Consider the following 18,817-nt stretch of genomic DNA (forward strand, 5'->3'; position numbering starts at 1 on the left):
GCAGGGGACGAATTGAGACGGCCGGACAGCAGGAGAGCTTCTGAGCTGGCGGGAAACAGGGACCCGAATGGCACGGGGAGCAGTCGCCCGCAACGAGCGAACAACGGCGGCACGGAACATGGTGAAGGCGGAAAGAAGGTCTAGAACGGAGACTCGACAGAAGAAAGATGCCGATTGAGCAGGGAGGGGCGCGCCTGAGGGGAGGGAGAATGGAAAGAGAGCTGCTGCGGAAAGGAAGTGGTCGTTGATGTTGCGGCTCCGGCGTTTTCCTTCCCTCGAGCAAAAACCTGCCGCCAGCCAATCAGAGGCCACTCGAAAGACATGACCTAAGCCCATTTCCACCGGCCTGCTGGTTGACCTCAATTACCACCAAGACCCCAGCTGCTCTCTCCCCTCCACGTCTCGCCCCTCTGCCATCGTCCTCCACCATGGCCTCCTCGCAATCTATGGTGAGGCTGGTCGCCTCTCGTCGCCCTGTCCTGGCCGCGCCCTCTTCGGCCCTGCGCCTCGCGTCCACCGCAAATTTCTCGTCCTCTGCGTCCCGAAAAGCCACTCCCAGGGGACCTCCTCCCTCGGGTTTCCGTCTGCCCCGGCCGAAGAGATGGGATGAGTCTGAGGAGTCGTCGCTGGACAAGGCCAGCAAATACTTCCTGATGGCCGAAATGTTCCGCGGCATGTACGTCGTGTTGGAGCAGTTCTTCAGACCACCGTAAGTGACCCGTTTGTCCTTTCCCGCACGACCGAAAAGACGTCGAATTGCATCAATGGCGATTGTCACGTCATTTCTGGAAGATTGGCACCGCTAGAAGTGGCAGAGAAGTTGATCTGACTGTCGTTTGCTTAGTTACACTATCTACTACCCCTTCGAGAAGGGTCCCATCTCCCCGCGATTCCGTGGCGAACATGCGCTGCGTCGCTACCCCTCTGGCGAAGAACGCTGTATCGCGTGCAAGCTGTGCGAGGCTATCTGCCCTGCCCAGGCCATTACCATTGAGGCCGAAGAGCGTGAAGACGGCAGCCGACGAACGACCAGATACGACATTGATATGACCAAGTGCATCTACTGTGGTTACTGCCAGGAGAGCTGCCCTGTCGATGCCATTGTTGAATGTGAGTTTGCCGAGGCGTATGTTGTTATTAATAGGGAAATGAAACTAACAATCATGTGTCCAGCGCCCAACGCTGAATATGCTACGGAGACTCGAGAAGAGCTGCTGTACAACAAGGAGAAGCTGCTGGCAAATGGTGACAGATGGGAGCCTGAGCTGGCTGCTGCGATTCGGGCTGATGCTCCTTACCGATGAAAAAAATGCTTCATGTCAGCCTATGATGGTTCTCAGTCGCCCTGATCAGGATGGGGAAGCATCCTGTCGATGTGAGTCACAGGCATTCCACTGCCCCAGAGAACCTCATTCCTGTACATAGATAAATATCTAGAGCTCATCTGCCTCTGTCCACATTATGCGTACGAAGGGGGCATGAGGCGATGGAAGGAAGTTCAGCTTCCACGAGTCTCAGTCTCGTTCATTTGTTTTCCTTTGTTGTTGTTTGCAAAAGGACGGGCTATTTAGTTACATCTTGTTATGTTAGGAGTATTCGTTCGATCGATTGCAAGCTCTCAGTGTTTCCTTTGTCGAAGTATTCCTTTCCATCTGCTATACCAATATGTACTGTACGTACGTACGTAGTATGGATATCTAGATTTGAGCCATGTGCAGGCAATAGACAACGTCAGAGATAGAATTCCTAGTTCCAGACGGAGGTTTTACTATCACTTCTAGGTGCGCAGCCAATATCCTTCATCGTCGCCAATGGTTTGGGGATTTGTTTCTAGGCTTCTTGGACAGTGCTCCGTCTCTCTCTCTGTAGAGGATGGGAGAGGTTGTGCACAGCAATATGAGACAAAGAAGATTACACAACACAAAACGGGAATCGCTTTCCTATGCTATCCTAACAAAAGAAAAAGGCCACCAAAGAGGGTCCTAACTTCATCCCTAGGTACAACATCCATAGTAATAATCATTCTTCCCAATTCTACATGCAAGAGACAGACAGAGATCCACCCCCCGTCTCCTATGGATAAAATAAAGTGGTATCGTCCCCTCCATGAAGGAGATCCATGAATTGACTTTTTGTTTTCTCTAGAGAGATCATTTCTTCTTTCCTCCCACCTTCGCCTTGAAGCTTCCCTCGAACCCTGGTCGAGCCTTGGCCTTGCCTTTCTTCTTCTCCTCCCTCCTCTTCCGGAGGTTCTCCTCGCGCTTTTGTTGCCTCATTTCCTTGGCCTTCGCCACGCCTTCGAGTCGCTCCTTCCACTCCCTCTCGGACTTGCGCTTGGCGGCCGCCTTCCGCTTGAGAGCCTTCTTTAACAGAGAGGTGTCGTCACGGACTCGCTCGCCGTGGGCTTTCTTCTTCGCGTTCAGCCACATGTCTTTCTCTTCGATCTCCGCCCGTTTCGCCGGGTCCATAGCCTCGAGGCGCGCCTTCTTCGCTTCGAGGGCTCTCAGAGCCGTGCCAGGATCCTGAGGCCCTTTCTGCTTCGGCTCTATGATACGAGTACCCGAAGGATCGGTGATCTGACCGTCTGAGAAAGCAATCCGGCCAAATGCGTAGTTATTAGAGCCAGAGGCGTTCGATTCTGCGGGAGAGCGAGGCGATGCGAGGAGAGAGCCCGCTCCACCGGGCGAGAAGCGTCGCGCCATATCCTCATCTTTCTTGCGTTGTTCCTCCTCCTTGGCTTTTCGCCTCATCTCCTTCTTATGTTTTTTCCGCTGCTCCGCCTTCTGTCTCCGGGCCTCGATTAGTTCCTGTCGATTCCGCGCTGGCTTGCCGTTAAGACCGTCTGCGTGACGAGCGGCGCGAAGCTCTTCAAGACGCTTTTGTAGACGTTGCCGGAGCTCCTCTGGTGTGGGCTTGAGTGGTTTAGGTTCGAAAGCTTGTTCGGAAGCTGGTTTCTGAGCGGCATCTGCGGCGTCGTTGGATGGGGCGATGGAGGAGATAGAGGAGCTACCAGAGTGATCGTTGGATACATCGAATCCAGGAGAATCTCTATTTGATGAGGCTGTTGATGCATTTTCAGGGGATCTGCTGTTTGAATCCAAGGAGAAACCTTCCACTGGAGCAACTTCCTCCTCTCCGTCATCGTTATCCTCTGGTGAGGGCTTATGCTGATCCTTTTCCCCGCTAGGTTCTTCCTCCTCGGATTTGGAAGCAATTTGGGGTGCCTCAGATGACTTCTGGGACTCTTGTTGTGCGGCTTGTGCCTTCTCTTGTGCCTTCTCTCGTGCCTTCTCCTTCTTTGCAGCTTGTTTGGCCTTCTTTCTCTCTCGCTGTGCGGCTTTCTTCTCTGCCTTCTTCTGGGCCTTGAGCTGTCTCCGCTCCTCCGCCTCTTGAGATAACTTTGTCGGCGTGTTCCCCTCCTTTTCAGCGTTTTCAGCCTTTTCTGTCGAATCCGATTGTCTTGGTTTCTTTTTATAGTCACCCCTCTTCAGCCCCTCTCTGGGCAGCTCTGAGCCAAGTTCACTGACTGATGAGTCGCTGTCACTGTCTTCGTCTTCCTCACGCTTCCGTTTTCGCGCATTTTCATCCATTACATCTTTTGCCGTCTTTGCCGAATCAGGGTCCAACTTTGCTCGTTTGGCATCCCTGGCCTGTTCTTTCGTCTGCTTTTTTCGCTTCCATTGATCCTATTATGCGGTTTGCGATCAGCTTCCTGGTGACACAGAAGTGCCAGCAACATGGAACGGCTACATACACTGGTATCTTCACCATAGTAGTATTTGGCCGGAATCAACGACAGAAGGCCATCGAATGCCTGGGCGTGGCTTCTCAGGCGTTCCTAGGAGACCATCATCAACCTCTCGAACTGAGGAGGCTGGCAGAACGGGTGCGATGAACGAACCTCAATATCAGCCATCCTCCCACTTGTTGTCGGAGAACCGTCCGTTCGTAGTTTCTAGAAGCCGAGGATGACAATCAGAGCAGCATGAGCATCCGGAATTGGCGTTGCTAGGATGCTGCTCAACACTGCACGGTCGGTCTGTTGGACAGAGCCCACACGGACGAGAACCGGCGATAAATGCATTGAAAAAATTGGGTGGGTGTGTAAATCTTGGCGTTCTCACCTCCGCTCGGCTAGCACCGAAGCGCCAAGTGGGCGCGTGTAATAATTAGCTGCTGTGGGACACCAAATGGAGCATTCACCGCCTAATTATGCCAGATACAATTCATCATTCAGTACTACTCCAGAGTAAATGAACAAGATGAATATGGCTAGTGACAATGGATTCAATGACACATTTATCTTCTTTTCGATGGGTATTATTCGAATGAGTGCGCTTCTACTATGCCAGTGAGCCTTTGGCTATCATGATCCGGATATTCACTAAATATATTTTCGTGCTATTCTCCACCTCGATGACAACGTCATATCGAATCATGTTTGGTGCTAAAGTTGCAAAAGTTTACGCACTAATCGTCCGATGATAGTCAGATATCACAGATGTCGATTAAGAATTAAAATTCAATCGACAAACAGAAAGACAAAAGAACTACATGATATCACGAGGATGTCCAAGACATGGGGACGAACGTTTCGATATTCGTCAGCTGCAGATCTTGCGAAGTCATTCATTCCATTTCAGCGGCATATCTGCTGCTCCCTAAGGCCAGCCAGCAGGAATTGATGGCTGCCTTGGAATAGTGCGAATCTCATCTCAGAAGACATATCAGGGCGGTCCATGTGTGGTGTCTAGCTGGAATTGATCTTCTCCTTTTCTAGACTGGCAGCCTAGAGCATTGTTGTGCTGCTGGAAGGGGTGGCCTAACAATAATTTCAGCACATCTTTCTGATAATAACTAAACTCGGGGAAGAAGGAAGTGGAGGAAATTAGATGAATAGCAAGGTAAAAAAAAAAGGAAGACACTTGATCATGCTCCCTAGAGGTCGCTCTAGATAGATCACATACTCTGTAGATATATTGTGTAGAAAGCAGGAAACTTTTTCCACAATGCGGCTGTTGCCCGCAAGATCCTACAGATGGCTCTGTTGACCTTAGCCTGCATGACCAAGCTGCGTACATGCCGGCAGACTGCTACTCGGAGCCACTCTGCGAACGGGTATTACTCCAAAATACGAGTGGGTAGGCATGTTTAAATTTTTGTTTCTGAATATTGCAAGGATGAACAAGATCAGCCAGTTATCTATGACCCTATACCACTCAGCACTACCATGTACAAAGTTGGGAAGGTAATAAACCCAAAAGAGGGAAAAAAAAAGCCAGATGGCTTTCCATACACGTGAGCTCCAGACTGTTTACAGATGTCCTGGTAGGCTCCCATTGAAGACAAGCTACCTAACTTGATTCCTTTGCCTTTTTACTAGGCAATGAGTGGTATAGGGAAAAGAGTCTAAAATGTGGACCTTTTCCCATTCAAACATTCACAATGTAGCCCTCTATTACTTGTTCATGTCTCGGATAATTTGCTGGCAAGAAAGCGCATTTTTATGGACTATGCAGTATGACTTACAGAACGAACCAAGAAAGCATTGGACCAAAAGGCATTTCTGCAAAAAGATAAGAAATTGACAATTACAGAGCGATAGAAGAACATTATGAATACAAGGAGACAACAAGGAAACAATTGCTCCAACGGCTGTATGCCTAGAGCAGGGTAGGAGTTTCCTATTTTAGTAGTATGACGATGTTCGCTAGATGGTCTGCTGCCTTCCATGGAATAATAGCGTTGATTTCCAGAGTTCTAGCCGAGCTACCATCATTAAACATTCCATTTATATTATTAGCCAACAGGACAGGGTCTGGTGGAGACTGTTAATTTAACATTACGGAGTACATGTACTACCTATTTGATCGCCTGTGTTGAAGGAGATGGGTTGCCCGTTACGTAAATATGTAGCTATATATCCACACTTCAGGTACCTGGGTACCTACTAGGTACCAAGGACCTTACGTCAGTTACTGCTCCGGAGTAGACCTAGTAAGTACCTAAGTACTCCGTACATGCGGGCAGGCAGGCAAATTCAGACTAAGATCGCTGCTGCATAACTACTCCGTAGTCGTACACTTGCAGTGTGGAACGCCAAGCCGTAATAATATTTTTCCAATCCGATGCCCTATGAATAACGCCCGGAATCCTCAGCCACAGGCTGGCTGGGGTCTAGCATGAGCCACAATCCGCGGGGCAGTGACCGAGGCGGTGCAGGATTTCCGATGGCTTAGATGGCTTAGGGACGCAAGATGACGAACAACACGAGCTGCGAGTGGAGATCCTGATAGGATGACAGGCCTGGGTCGTTGCATGAACATTTCAGCTGAGCTGAAAAGCGGAGTTCCTGGGGCCAAACCAGGATGCTCGTTGGCCATTCGAAGAGGTCAGTCTCAGCCCTGTGGCTCTGACTGGCGCATGGATGCGTCAGAGCGCAGATGATGTGGACGAACAGGGCCTGCCTACCTAACTGTATGGAGGCAATACTGCGAATCTAATGCCTGCCTACCCGACGTCCTAGCTAATAGATGCCCGCCGTGGCGGAGCCGTAGGCCGTATTTGGAGGATAGAAGGTTGGCTCCAAACCCTGATGGTGTGATCATTATTCCTGAAGCTCACTTATATAAGGCCTCTGGAGACGACCCCTCCCAAACGGTCTGTCATCAGTCCATCAAACACACCTACACGCATCATCATCAAACACCGGCGCTCCATCAATTACAAACTCGTTCTTCCTTTATAACATCCTACCTACAACCCATCAAGATGTCCGGTCCTTACGAGCAATACGGTCAGAACCAGAGTTACTACCAGGGTGGATATCCTCCCCAGCAAGGCTACGGCCAACCCGGCCAGTACGATCAATCCTACAACCACCAGCAATACGGCCAACAGGATTCGTACGGCCAGCATGGCGGTTACGGGCAAGCACAGGACTATTATGGGCAGAACCCTCAGCACGGCCAGCAACACCAGTATGCTCAGCAGTCTTATGAGCGCTCCAAGTAAGTTCAACCGAATCACTATTCATCAACCTCCCACAGCGTCATTCTAACAATATGACAGCCATGAACAGGGTGCGCCCGGCGAAGCTCAGGACGGTGAACGAGGTCTTGGTGGCGCAATCGCCGGAGGTCTTGCTGGAGGATTCGCTGGCCACAAGGCCAACCACGGCATTCTCGGAACAATCGGCGGGGCCATTGTGGGCAGCATCATCGAGGACCAGGTGAAGAAGCACCACCACCACGGACACCAGGAACACCACGGCCACGGCCATACTCAGCAGCAGGGTCCTTATTCTTACGGGCAGCCTCAGGGATCCAGCAGTGGATTCGACTCGCTGAGCGGCGCCGCGAGCAGCTTCTTTGGCAAGAAATAGGTGGTTGACGAATTGTTTCATTTGATGTTCAGCAACGGCCTCTTATTTTCTCTGGGTGATTCTCATGGGATGGTTCTCGCTACGACACATGGACATCGGCGTTTTCAGGGACTTTGCTATATCATTAATGGGCGTGACTTAATTTCATACTGTTGACCTCGAAGCTAATATCCCGATGCTGGTAACGATTTCTTTGTGTAGAACTCTGCTATCCTTTTATATGTGCTTAAAAAACATAAAACACAGAGAGAGATACAAAAAATTAAAAAAAAATAAAAAATAAAAAAAAATTACAACGAACAATAAAATAAATAATATAGGAACCTGTTGGTGCTCAAGATAGAGCTGCTGATATGATATCCAAAAACGGTTAGCGCAAGTCGTGACATGGTGCCAAGCCTTCCATCAAAAGTTCGAGAGATTCTCCGGAGCTGCGATCGCTGCTGCGAGAAACGGCAGAAGGAGCAACAACACAATGATTGTGCGACAGCTGTGTGTGCGACAAAGTGAGTGTCAAAACCAGGAATCTACAATTGAGATCTCGCACTGACATGGTCTTTTTCGGAAGGCCGTAATCTCCGGCTGCTCAATCAGACTCGCATCCTGAGCCGCTTCTCCTCGACCGATACGACTGTCGAGTTGACGGCGGAAGCGGTTCAAAACCCTCCTCAATCGCAGCCCGACAAATTTTCGCCAGTCCTGAAGGTTCCGGAGGAAGTCAGGTCCCCTGCTCAGGAGGCATGGAGGAAAACTGTGAAGCGACGTGAGTAGACGCTCAAATTGATTTAATCCGAGTTGTCTTCCGGACAACGCTAACATGTGTTTCATCACTCAGGACACAAATTTCACAGTCTAGGTTCCGTAGTGACGGATACCTATGAGCCAGAGGAACTCATCAGAAACCCTCCCAGACCGTCCGACGTCACTCTTGAACTTCTCCTCGCATCCCAGTCACACCTCGGACATTCAACCTCCCGATGGAACCCTCAGAATTCGCGATACATCTTTGGTGTTCGAGAAGGCATCCATATCATTTCGCTCGATGTGACTGCGGCGTATCTCCGTCGAGCGGCAAAGGTGGTGGAAGAAGTCGCCAGACGGGGTGGTCTTATTCTGTTCGTGGGCACGCGGAAAGGCCAGAAACGATGCGTCGTCCGGGCCGCAGAGCTGGCCAAGGGATACCACGTTTTCGAGCGATGGATTCCCGGCAGTCTCACAAACGGTCAGCAGATTCTGGGACACTGTGAGATGAAGGTTGTCAATGCACTGGACGAGGAGCTCCCCGAGTTTAAACCCAACTTGGTCGACCGACCGGTCTTGAAACCTGACCTTGTGGTTTGCTTCAATCCGATTGAGAACGAGGTCTTACTACATGAATGTGGTCTGAACAACGTCCCCACGATCGGCATTATCGATACTGATGCGGATCCCACGCGAGTGACGTATCCCATCCCCGCCAACGATGACAGCTTGCGCTGTGTGCAACTCATTGCTGGTGTACTGGGCAGAGCAGGAGAGGAAGGACAACGACGTCGTTTGGAGGAAGCCTCGAGAGGAATTCTGTCGTATGAACCCATCACCGAAGAGGAGATTCGTAACAATCCCGCGGCTGAGCAAGATTGAGCAAGGATAGAAACCCCTGTCTTCATGCCATTTTGTGAATGATGTGCCTGTATTTTTATATACTCATTCCGAAATTATCCCCTTTATTAGTTCAACTTTTTATACTCTTGTCTTAGGAATAGGATCATCATTGTATTATATTTCAAGAAGTCAAGCTTGCCTAACTGGTTCCCGCCCTTTGAGAATTACCTACTATGCTAGCACTCGCACCGACTTAGCGCAATAAACTCCACTATACAGCACCAAGTGACAGTGATCTCAATTCTAACTAACTTGTCTTTTGGCATTCCTATATTAAAAAGGTCTAAGTCCATTCAGATCTCACTTATCATCTAACCTTTATCATTCTATAACTCCTAGAGTTCTATCCTAGATCTACAAGAGAGACTTAACTAGAGGGGTTATGGTCCCTCATTTTGCACTGTGGATTTTGGGGACGTACGACGACGCCTTAAGTCTATACACCTGGCGTCCACGAGGATCTGCGCCAACGTACTCGAGAGGCTTTCCAAGATCGGAAACAACGTGTCTCGAGTCACCGTGAGGAAGGATGATATCGAGATCTTTCCACGCCGGTGTGTATGCGTTGTGTTCGCCTCTAGTAAATCCCACCGTGACTTTCTCTTCCGTAGAGCTGTAGCTAATTGTGAAGCGGGAGATTTGTGGTTCTCGTGAGATCCCGTCGTCCTCCAGCCATGTTGTCGAGAAGACATGTCCGTGAGAACTGCTTCGTGGTGGGAAGATCTCGACGCCGCGGTAGTCGTCTTCCTCCAGGACAGCAGCGGTAACGTCGATTTTCTCTTCGCCGGGAGTCCGTGTCGCGACACTCTTGCCCACAGGAATGGCGCCTCCGACTCGGGCCAGAACGGGGATACTGGTCTTCCATTCAGAGGGGATTTCTACCCACTGGCCAGATGCGAGGTAGTTGTACGGTGCGTTCAGGTTGACGTATCCATAGTCAAAGCCGGAGGCATCAGCCTTCCGGGGCAGGTAGATCTTTGCCACGGAGACTCCGGGCTCGTAAACACCGCTGACCAGAAGCGTGTCTCCAAACCAGAATTGTTCCTCTCCCTGCTTCAGCTTTTTGGTCCACACCTCTGGGTCCGACTCGTAGCCCCAGCCCACCCATCGCTGAGGGGGCGATGCATACAGATGACTCTCCAGGCCCAGTGAGTATATGTAGGGGAGGATCTCGTAGCGACGTTTGATTGCATCGCGGATCAGAGGAGTGATTTCGGGGTACATCCATGGTTCGATGACATCTCCGAGTGAATTATCCTGAGGAGAGGTCTTGAAACAATTGATTGCGAATCGAGAGGAATAGATTCCAAGCTGGACCCAGCGGAGCAGCAGTTCAGGGGACGGTTGGGGGCCTGTTATATTTGTGAAAATAGCAATTAGCAAAGGACTCCCGTACGATGAATGGATACTCACCTTCAAAGCCACCAATGTCGTGACCGTAACACTAGAGTATTGTTAGAACTGTATGATAGAAAAGTCGCATGCGGGCTCTCATCTCACCTGCAGAAGGCACATTCCTGCCGTCAAGGAAAGCGAATTGGCTCCCTTCATCCCCTCCCAGCTGGTCACGTCGTCACCACTCCACGAGCTTGCTGCGTACCGGAGAGTCCCAGCTGTTGCACTCCTTGTCAAGACAAACGGTCTCTTTTCCGGCTCCAGGTCAACAAGAGCATCGTGAGACGCTTTCCCCATCAGCTCTGTATGCATGCTTCGACCCCAAAGTCCCACGGAGTTGGCCACTTGGGACCGCTCTGGTTTGAGACAGTCCTTGTTGTCCAATGCAAGCTCCCAGTCATCATTGGGAAGGGTGTATTCGTTGTTGTCATTCCACATCCCATCGATGCCGGCACGCCTAAGTTTCTGGACACCATCGTACCACCACTTGAAGGCAAACGCCGAGCTGAAATCGATATGGCAGCCATCACCACCTTCGGCGCCTCCAGCGCTCCAGAGACGCATGACACCTGGTTCCTTGGTTTCGGGGTCTTTGAAGAGGCTTCCGGCCTCCACCAGTTTTTGATAGTCGGGGTGGGAGGCGAGAACAAAAGGTTTAATGTTGGCGAGCAGTCTTATGCCGGTTTCATGGAACTTTGCAGTCCATTTCTCGGGTTCAGGGAATCGATGGGGATTCCACGTGAAGACATTACGGACCTTGGGCTCTGTGTGGGAGATCGAGTATCCCGAGCTCATCTGGTGTGCTGAGCAAGGAATGCCGTGCTCTTTCAATTTGTCCGCAAAGTCCAACAGACCCTGACTGGCAGGAGGATCATCCAACATGGTATACCTATACCCGCCAGAGATGTAACCATATGCCCATCGAGGAGGAAGGATGGGGAAGCCAGCCAGCTCAGCATACGATCTGACTACATCTTTCAGAGTCTTCCCCACAATGAAATACTCTTCGAGACCGCCATAGTCCTGACGGTACACCTTGAAGTGACCCCAGAGCCCGTCAACTTCCGAGCCCACGGACCAGGTTCCTCTGCTGTGTGAACTCGAGAAGATCGCGACGACGCCTTCCGGGTTGGCTTTTATCAGGAGCGGGATATGCTTATACAGGGGATCTGTGCGGTACACATCATACCCGAAGGAGTCCGTGGCCGATAGAATGAAATGCCGGTTCGTTAGGTCCATGGGGGCTGCTTTCTCCCCTAGTCCGACATGTAGGGAATTTCTATCATGCACACTGTAGTGCGCAACACCTGTCGAGTCTGCTACATAGGAACGCAACGGCAGATCCCGGTGCAGATATTTATCAGAACCGGTCCAAGACAACGACACCACCGGAGTATGGCTCCAATCGACCGAAGCTGTCACATCGCCAACCTCTATCTTCTTTGACGAGCCCGTGGTTGAACTCGCAGTATGAACATTGCTGAGGTCTTGCGTCGGCTTAGGGACACTCGGATATGGCGGAAGAGGGTGATCTTGGGAGGTAAAAGAAATCCGGAAAAGATTCGACCGCACCGCCTCGAATGTAAACTCGAAGGTCCGGTTTCCGTTACTCGATCGAAGATGAACGGAGGGGCCTTCATTATCATCCGTCTTGGAATTGTATGGTTCGTAATGCTTCGGGACAAACTCTCTCTGCGGCATGTTGTTGGTGTTGCATTAACGACATCGACAATTGAAAGAAAAACACAGTTGCAACTGCTATTAGAAGGTAAAAGAGCGAGAGATTTACTGACTCTACAACAATTTATATACAAAACCTGGGACCCGGCAGATATTCCAACATCGGTCTGCTCGTCCGATGCCAGGAGGGTAGGGAAAGATCGCTGCGGGGACGTGAATCGGATTTCGGATGGCATCTCCGATGCTATTACCATTCACGGCTTAAGCTCAACCCCGCGCTTTTTCTCCACAACTCCAATCATGTGGCCCGATGTGGAGGTTGACAGATGCTCTTCCCCCGCGATTTGTGTTCCCCGGAAATTCACCTTCCCCGGCTATATCCTTAGACGGCTATCATGGACGCGGCCACCGGATCTCAAGGCCGAAAGCCGATTTGGATAGCAACACAGGCCTCCTCAGAGCCTCGGCGTCAGCTGCATCAGGAGATAAATTGACCGTCATTGTTAATGTGTTCTAGAAACTCTGTTGTCATGACTTTTACCCAGTTGGCACAATTTGGGTGCCTTATAAGTCCTGAGTTTGCTTTTTCTCCTTATCACTATTCTGTCTGATCATTTCAGGTCCTCCGCATTGAAGTGCCAAAGGACGACGTTATTCCTGGAACAGAGACTCTGCGGAGATTAGCCATTTATCAAATCTCAATCAAAAGGTTTGCGGTGACAGTCGAGAATCTTATTACTTGTCTGATAAATCTGTGCAGATCTCTGCGAAATCTGTGTTCATAGCATCATGTCTCATAAGCATGATAACCCAAAAATGCACCAGGAAGATTCAGTGGAGGCCATCGAAGCTGAACCGCGGGCCACTCACCTTGAAGACCTCTCCAGGAAGGACAAAGCTGTCGAGCTGCTCGAGGACAGCGGCCACAGCGCAGTGCTGACCCCGGAGAACAATGCCCGAGTGCTGCGGAAAATCGACCTCAGGATCCTACCAATCATTCTGGGAATATATTTCCTGCAATCGCTGGACAAGACAACCCTCGCATATGCTTCTGTCTTCGGCCTTATTGAAAAGACAAACCTGCATGGCTTACAGTATTCATGGCTGGGATCTGTCGTCTATCTCGCGCAGCTTGTGTGCCAACCAATCGTGGCATATACCCTGGTGAAATTACCATTGGGAAAGTTCCTTGCAGTTTCAGTGTTTGCGTGGGGTGCTGTCCTCTCTGCGATGACAGCGGCGCATAATTTCGGAGGACTGCTTGTCTGTCGGATGTTTCTTGGGGCTTTTGAAGCAGGAATTGGTAAGAACTGCTTCTTGGAACCCGTTCAGATGCTGTACATTGACCATGTGTGGGAGTTTAGCACCGGCTTTCATCGCCATAACTCAGATGTGGTACCGGAGACGAGAGCAACCTGTGAGGCTGGGCGCATGGTACGCAATGAATGGTATTACGAACATGGTGAGTGCGTTATTAGCCTGTCGATAGGGCTTTCCTATACTGATGCGTTATCGTATTCATAGTTCGGCAGCCTCATCTCTTGGGGTCTTGGGCATATTTCTTCCTCCATTTTTGCTCCTTATCAAGTCTGTTGGCCTTATTCGAGTCATGTGTGACGCTTGACTTACATTCGAAACAGATCATCTTCTTGTTCTTTGGCCTTGTTACTGTGGCATTTTCAGCCATCGTGCTGTAAGTTTGAACTCTTGTATCCATCTAGATGTGTGGTTTGTGGTCCCTAATCTTGGTTTAGATTCTTCATGCCGGACACCCCCTTGAAAGCCAAATTCCTGAAAGAAGAAGACAAACTCATTGCCATTGAAAGGTGAGCAAATTGAGTGACTTTGTGTGTTTTTGAGTGCTCACTGTCATTTCAGATTGCGAATGAACCAGCAGGGTATCAAGAATTATGTTTGGAAATGGGATCATGTGAAGGAGGCTTTTCTGGATATGAAAACTTGGCTGTGGTTTGCCATGTTATTCTCTATTTCGTAAGTGATGAGACCACAACATCTTTAATGAAAATTTGCTTACCGAGTTTCAGTATTCCCAGCGGGGGAGTTTCAACCTTCGGTCCCCTGATCATCAAGGGCTTCGGCTATGATCAGTTCACGTCAATTCTTTTCAACATGCCCTTTGGAGCAGTTCAGCTGATAGCAACAATGGGAGGTGCATGGTTGGCAATGGTCTGGAAGCTGAAAGGACCGGTTCTTATGCTTTTGTCGGTTCCACCCATCATTGGGTGTGTTATGCTGCTCATTATCGCCCATGATGCCGCACACAGAGGCCCCTTGCTTGTGGGGTATTATCTGGTAAGCCCTTTACAAATATTCGAGGAAGCTCGTTTTACTAACGTGTGTGTTAAGATATCTGTATACCCGGGAATAAGTAAGATTCATCAGCATGTTGGTCCATGTTCATTCTACTGATCCGTGTTTTAGCTCCATTGATCTATTCCTGGTCTGCAGGAAATACTGCTGGGGAGACCAAGAAAAAGATTACTACGGCTTTCATGATTGTGGGACAATCTGCTGGTAATGTAAGTACATGAATGCAGAACGGTCTATGAAACTCAACAGCTAACTGGCTCAGGTCATTGGGCCGACGTTGTATACAACAGGGGAAGCGCCCCTGTATCGTCGTGGTCTTATATCAAAGTGAGTTGCTTCCGCTATTGAAACTACACGTGGAACATGATCTCTGACTGGTATTATTTAGCCTTGTGCTATTCATTGTGTTGATAGTGCTATATGCGTATGTTATCCCTGATATGAACCTTCTCCAACCCTTCAAGGCATATCTGACGAACGATTATTGCACAGGATTCAAATGGGATACTTAAAGATCCTCAACCACATGCATGAACAGAAGCGAGTAAGCATGGGCAAACAAGGCAAAATGGTTGATCACTCGATGAACGCTGTTCGTGCAGTCGAAGACACAGAGGCTGTGAAGACCTCACAGAACCAAGGCCACGACAATTCGCTTGATGATTTGACCGACTGGCAAAACGAGGACTTTGTGTACGTATACTAAGAGGCGCGCTTCGCGAAGGATCGAGGAATTGTTGTATTATTTTATGTAGTATGAATGTGCTGTGACTCTTCTGTGTCGCCTTGTATGCAGTTCCGTGCGCTTAAAGTTCAACAATCAAGCTATGACAATGCATTGAACTATTTGCAATGTCTGTAGCCATCCATACTCGAGATTCATAAATTTTCAACTGCCATCGTCCTTCTGAAACAAATATGTAATTATTTGATATATAGCTCTTTAATTGATCAACAGTCGATCCCCACCCAGACTATGTATATAAGCGAGGCCTTCTCTCCGTATGAGGTGACAGGCATCTCCGCCCCGCCTTTTGAGGCCTCGTAAAGCTATCTTCCGAACAACAAACATCTCCTTCCACAATCCAAAGTGCGCCATTCAATTTAAAAAAAGAAAATGGAACCGGATGTTTCTCCGAACGTTTCTACAGTAGTTACTGGAAAGAAGAGGATTCCTGTAAGTTCGCGATGTCGATCGATATGTATATTGGAGTCGGACTTGTTCCGATGGGAATGAATAGCTGACAGACTCCTAGAAAGCTTGCAGTTCTTGTCGACAATCGAAGGTGAGACGATGCTAATTCCATAAGAAATAACAGAACTTTAAGAATGGCGACTAAGTCCGATGGTGGTGCAGGTCAAATGTGATGGAAAGAGGCCATGCTCGAGGTAAGTGGACCCGGTAGCTCCGACTTCGAACTACATGTACATGTATGCATATAATGATACTGATTCTCCTTTGCAGATGTCATGCAACTGGAAAAACCTGCGTTTTCTTTGAAGTGCCCAAAGATCCTACTATCGAGTATGAATTCGCAAATTGGATCTGAGAATGTTTCACCCTCTTCTAACAGACTACATAAATGTAACAGGAGAATTGAGAACCTCGAATTCGAGGTGCGGCGTCTGGCTGACCAGTTGAACGAGGTGCGACAGCTGCTTCAGCGCTCTGATTCGCAAACGTCAACGTCTCAGATACCGCCGCGACCTCAAATCGACGTAGTAGATCCGTCGAACTTGCCGCAGCAAGTCTATGGCAGCGGAAGCGTCTTCACGCCGACACCGCAGTCCACCACCCAACTGGACAGTTTGACGTACTTTCATCCAGCTCCTTCTTCTTCCGAGGTGGATAAAAACGCTGCCAGCCATGACCAGCGGTCTTCGCAGTTGGGCTCTACGCCGGGGGAAATCCCCATCCAGTCGCTGCTCGAACCCCATCCTGCAACGAGCATGAAAAGGAAACGCTCCAATTTCGAAATTCAGGATGGGCCTGTTCCTGACTTTATCGTGAAGGGATTGATCAGTAGAGAGCAGGCCGTTTTGGCGTTTACAACGTGAGTGGAGCTTATATGATAGAAACGGAGTGACTCGAGTGAGTAGTGTTTAACATGACTGATTGCAAAAATGATTCATACAGCTTTTTCGAAGGATGTGTAAGTTGGTAAAAAGGAAATAGTTGCTTGAACGTCAGCTTACGGGTTGCAATAATAGGATCGATTTATTCCGATATTCGATCCGCAATGCGATACCTTTGAAAGTGTCCGTTCTCGCAGCAGTATTTTGTTCAACGCTATCTGTACAATAGGCTGCCGTGTCACAAACAGTAAGAGAAGACTCGCCTTGGCTGCTGTATGATTCCGTGATGCTAACCTTTTTTTTATTTTACTCGAAGGATCGGATTTCCACATGTCAGAGCTGTTAAATGTCGAGCTGAAGAAGTGCGTCAACATTGTAATCCAGAACCAGAGAATGAGCTGCTTGGAATCGGTCCAGGCAATGCTGGTTATAGCGTGCTATACCTCCGAGCGCTCTCTATTCTTGTCCTTTGCGACGCGCATGGCACTCGATCTGAAACTGCACGAGGCGTATGGAGAACTAATCCAACGACTATCTCTGCGAGATAATACCGATGAATCGTCCAGTGGCGTTAATATTATTCATAATAACAATGAATTCGACAGAGAGGAGCGGTTGCTGATGCGCAAGGCCAGAGTCTGGTTTGGTCTTTTGGTTCTGGAGCATATGTCAGGGACCCCGTCTTCCCATGAAGGCTCTTTCTTTCTTCACACACAGATGCTGACAGTAATTAATTAATAGCTTCTGTGTGGATGCAGGCAAACCCCCAGCGATCCGGGAAACTGGAGATCCGCGTCGGTGTAGAATACTGCTGAACCATCCGTCCTCGACGGCGTTGGATTTGCGACTGTTGTCTCAGGTTGAGGTATGATCTACGTATTCTCTAGAAGAGAGTATCGACACTAATATCTTTATCTCTGCCTCTCATTATAGTTGAACTTTCTCAGAGGTAAGCCAAGAAATAACTTTGTGTTTTTTTTTAATGTGCAACAAGTTGATGTTCCTGTAATGAAATCACAGCCAAGACGAATGACTCGCTGAGCAGAGACACGAGTCTCGAGCGACTGGATGTCAATGATTTCGTCCGCGAGGCAAAACTTGACCTTGACGTGTGGTTTGAGTAGGTGATTCCGCAGATCGATTTCTAGCCGGACGTAATTGCTAACTCTTGCGATAACAGTGATTGGGTTAGGATAATGAGTAAGACAGAAGTTACGCAGTGCCTTTTTTTTCCTTTGGATTAGCTAACGTTTGCTCCTTTCTGCTTTCCACTGATGGCAGAAAGCTCCAGGACCGCAGGAGACGAGAGGTCATCACTCTTGGTCAACCTCAGCATACAGAAATGCTGGGCGGAGATGATGGTATACTGCAAAGTGCTGAGATACATGGGAGTGGAAAATGTTGCGTACGTTTGAGATCCCATCTACATACAACCCCTTAGGCGAACGAACTGACAAATCCTCAGCGCCATGTCTCCCACGGAACGGAATTTCCTCCTCAAAGCCAAGAGAAGCGCAAGAAAGCATCTCCAGCTCATCACCGCCGAGCCGGAACATTACCTCAGGAAACTGCGCTACGCCATGGACTTCGTATGGGCCAAATTCGCCTTCTGCTTCCTGCTCCTGCTGAAGCTTTCGCGACTGATGCCCGAAAGCGCCGAGGAAAACCGCCATCTCCTCGAGGAAGGGAACCGTCTGCTAGAGGAGATACCGTCCAGGACGGATAATAACACCCATCATCACGGAGGAGGAGGAAACGAAACAGGCAACAGCGACAGCAACATCTACCTGCAAATCCTCAAACTCAGTATCGAGAAATTCGGCAAGACTGCCGACATTGTATCTCCCGCCACCACCACCGCTGAGACAAACCATCAGGAAGATGAAGGAGGAGGAGGAGGAGGAGGAGGAGGTGGTGGTGGTGGTGATAGTGGAGGCGGTACCGCCACAGGATCCTTCTGGGAACTGTTCGACGCGCAGACGGACCTGCAGTCCTTCGTACTACGGCAGTTCGTCTTCGAGTGGGATTTTCCAGGCCTCAACCTTTTCTATTTCCCGACGGCGTGGCAGGATTTTTTCAGTGATTTTTCTTTGAATGTGTAATACAACAAAAAGAAAATCTCAGGGAAGCAGGAAGGGGAGGAAGAGATCTGGTCATGTATATATAGATATGCATCTATTTCTAATGAATCTAAAGGAAGAAAGAAAGAAAAAAAGAGTAAAAGGACGTGATATAATATCTAGCTATTACCTAGGGTGACGCAAAACAAGAGATCCACTTCCCTCTGTTTTTTGTCTTTGTCTTTGT

At 49.1% G+C, this 18,817-nt stretch overlaps 6 protein-coding genes across 6 annotated transcripts; 4 read left to right on the top strand and 2 right to left on the bottom strand.

Moving 5' to 3' along the window:
* Positions 1 to 428: 428 nt before the first annotated feature.
* On the top strand, positions 429 to 1,304 carry T310_1208 (NADH:ubiquinone reductase (H(+)-translocating); the record flags this gene model as incomplete). The annotated part of the gene is made up of 3 exons (XM_013475901.1): positions 429 to 709; positions 845 to 1,110; positions 1,174 to 1,304. 3 exons carry the CDS (start codon positions 429 to 431, stop codon positions 1,302 to 1,304), a joined length of 678 nt encoding a protein of 225 aa, XP_013331355.1.
* Positions 1,305 to 2,150: 846 nt separating this feature from the next.
* On the bottom strand, positions 2,151 to 3,916 carry T310_1209 (60S ribosome biogenesis protein Rrp14; the record flags this gene model as incomplete). Its single annotated transcript, XM_013475902.1, has 3 exons — positions 2,151 to 3,686; positions 3,755 to 3,838; positions 3,902 to 3,916. The coding sequence occupies 3 exons, from the start codon at positions 3,914 to 3,916 to the stop codon at positions 2,151 to 2,153; spliced, it is 1,635 nt and encodes a 544-aa protein (XP_013331356.1).
* Positions 3,917 to 6,771: 2,855 nt separating this feature from the next.
* Positions 6,772 to 7,384, top strand: T310_1210 (37S ribosomal protein MRP4; the record flags this gene model as incomplete). Its single annotated transcript, XM_013475903.1, has 2 exons — positions 6,772 to 7,010; positions 7,072 to 7,384. 2 exons carry the CDS (start codon positions 6,772 to 6,774, stop codon positions 7,382 to 7,384), a joined length of 552 nt encoding a protein of 183 aa, XP_013331357.1.
* A 475-nt stretch (positions 7,385 to 7,859) lies between these two features.
* Positions 7,860 to 9,007, top strand: T310_1211 (40S ribosomal protein S2; the record flags this gene model as incomplete). Its single annotated transcript, XM_013475904.1, has 3 exons — positions 7,860 to 7,890; positions 7,979 to 8,147; positions 8,236 to 9,007. The coding sequence occupies 3 exons, from the start codon at positions 7,860 to 7,862 to the stop codon at positions 9,005 to 9,007; spliced, it is 972 nt and encodes a 323-aa protein (XP_013331358.1).
* A 411-nt stretch (positions 9,008 to 9,418) lies between these two features.
* Positions 9,419 to 12,124, bottom strand: T310_1212 (Alpha-glucosidase; the record flags this gene model as incomplete). Its single annotated transcript, XM_013475905.1, has 3 exons — positions 9,419 to 10,380; positions 10,442 to 10,472; positions 10,529 to 12,124. The coding sequence occupies 3 exons, from the start codon at positions 12,122 to 12,124 to the stop codon at positions 9,419 to 9,421; spliced, it is 2,589 nt and encodes an 862-aa protein (XP_013331359.1).
* A 768-nt stretch (positions 12,125 to 12,892) lies between these two features.
* On the top strand, positions 12,893 to 18,612 carry T310_1213 (MFS transporter; the record flags this gene model as incomplete). The annotated part of the gene is made up of 24 exons (XM_013475906.1): positions 12,893 to 13,565; positions 13,787 to 13,796; positions 13,858 to 13,929; positions 13,982 to 14,095; positions 14,149 to 14,416; positions 14,471 to 14,492; positions 14,546 to 14,643; positions 14,684 to 14,761; positions 14,823 to 14,858; positions 14,973 to 15,127; positions 15,374 to 15,436; positions 15,586 to 15,611; positions 15,702 to 15,720; positions 15,792 to 15,823; positions 15,900 to 16,488; positions 16,572 to 16,587; positions 16,740 to 16,757; positions 16,928 to 17,151; positions 17,252 to 17,375; positions 17,444 to 17,459; positions 17,531 to 17,630; positions 17,691 to 17,710; positions 17,792 to 17,915; positions 17,976 to 18,612. 24 exons carry the CDS (start codon positions 12,893 to 12,895, stop codon positions 18,610 to 18,612), a joined length of 3,534 nt encoding a protein of 1,177 aa, XP_013331360.1.
* Between the last annotated feature and the right edge of the window lie 205 nt (positions 18,613 to 18,817).

This window comes from Rasamsonia emersonii (assembly GCF_000968595.1).
Source record: "Rasamsonia emersonii CBS 393.64 chromosome Unknown ctg1118621759979, whole genome shotgun sequence".
Taxonomy (NCBI): domain Eukaryota; kingdom Fungi; phylum Ascomycota; class Eurotiomycetes; order Eurotiales; family Trichocomaceae; genus Rasamsonia; species Rasamsonia emersonii.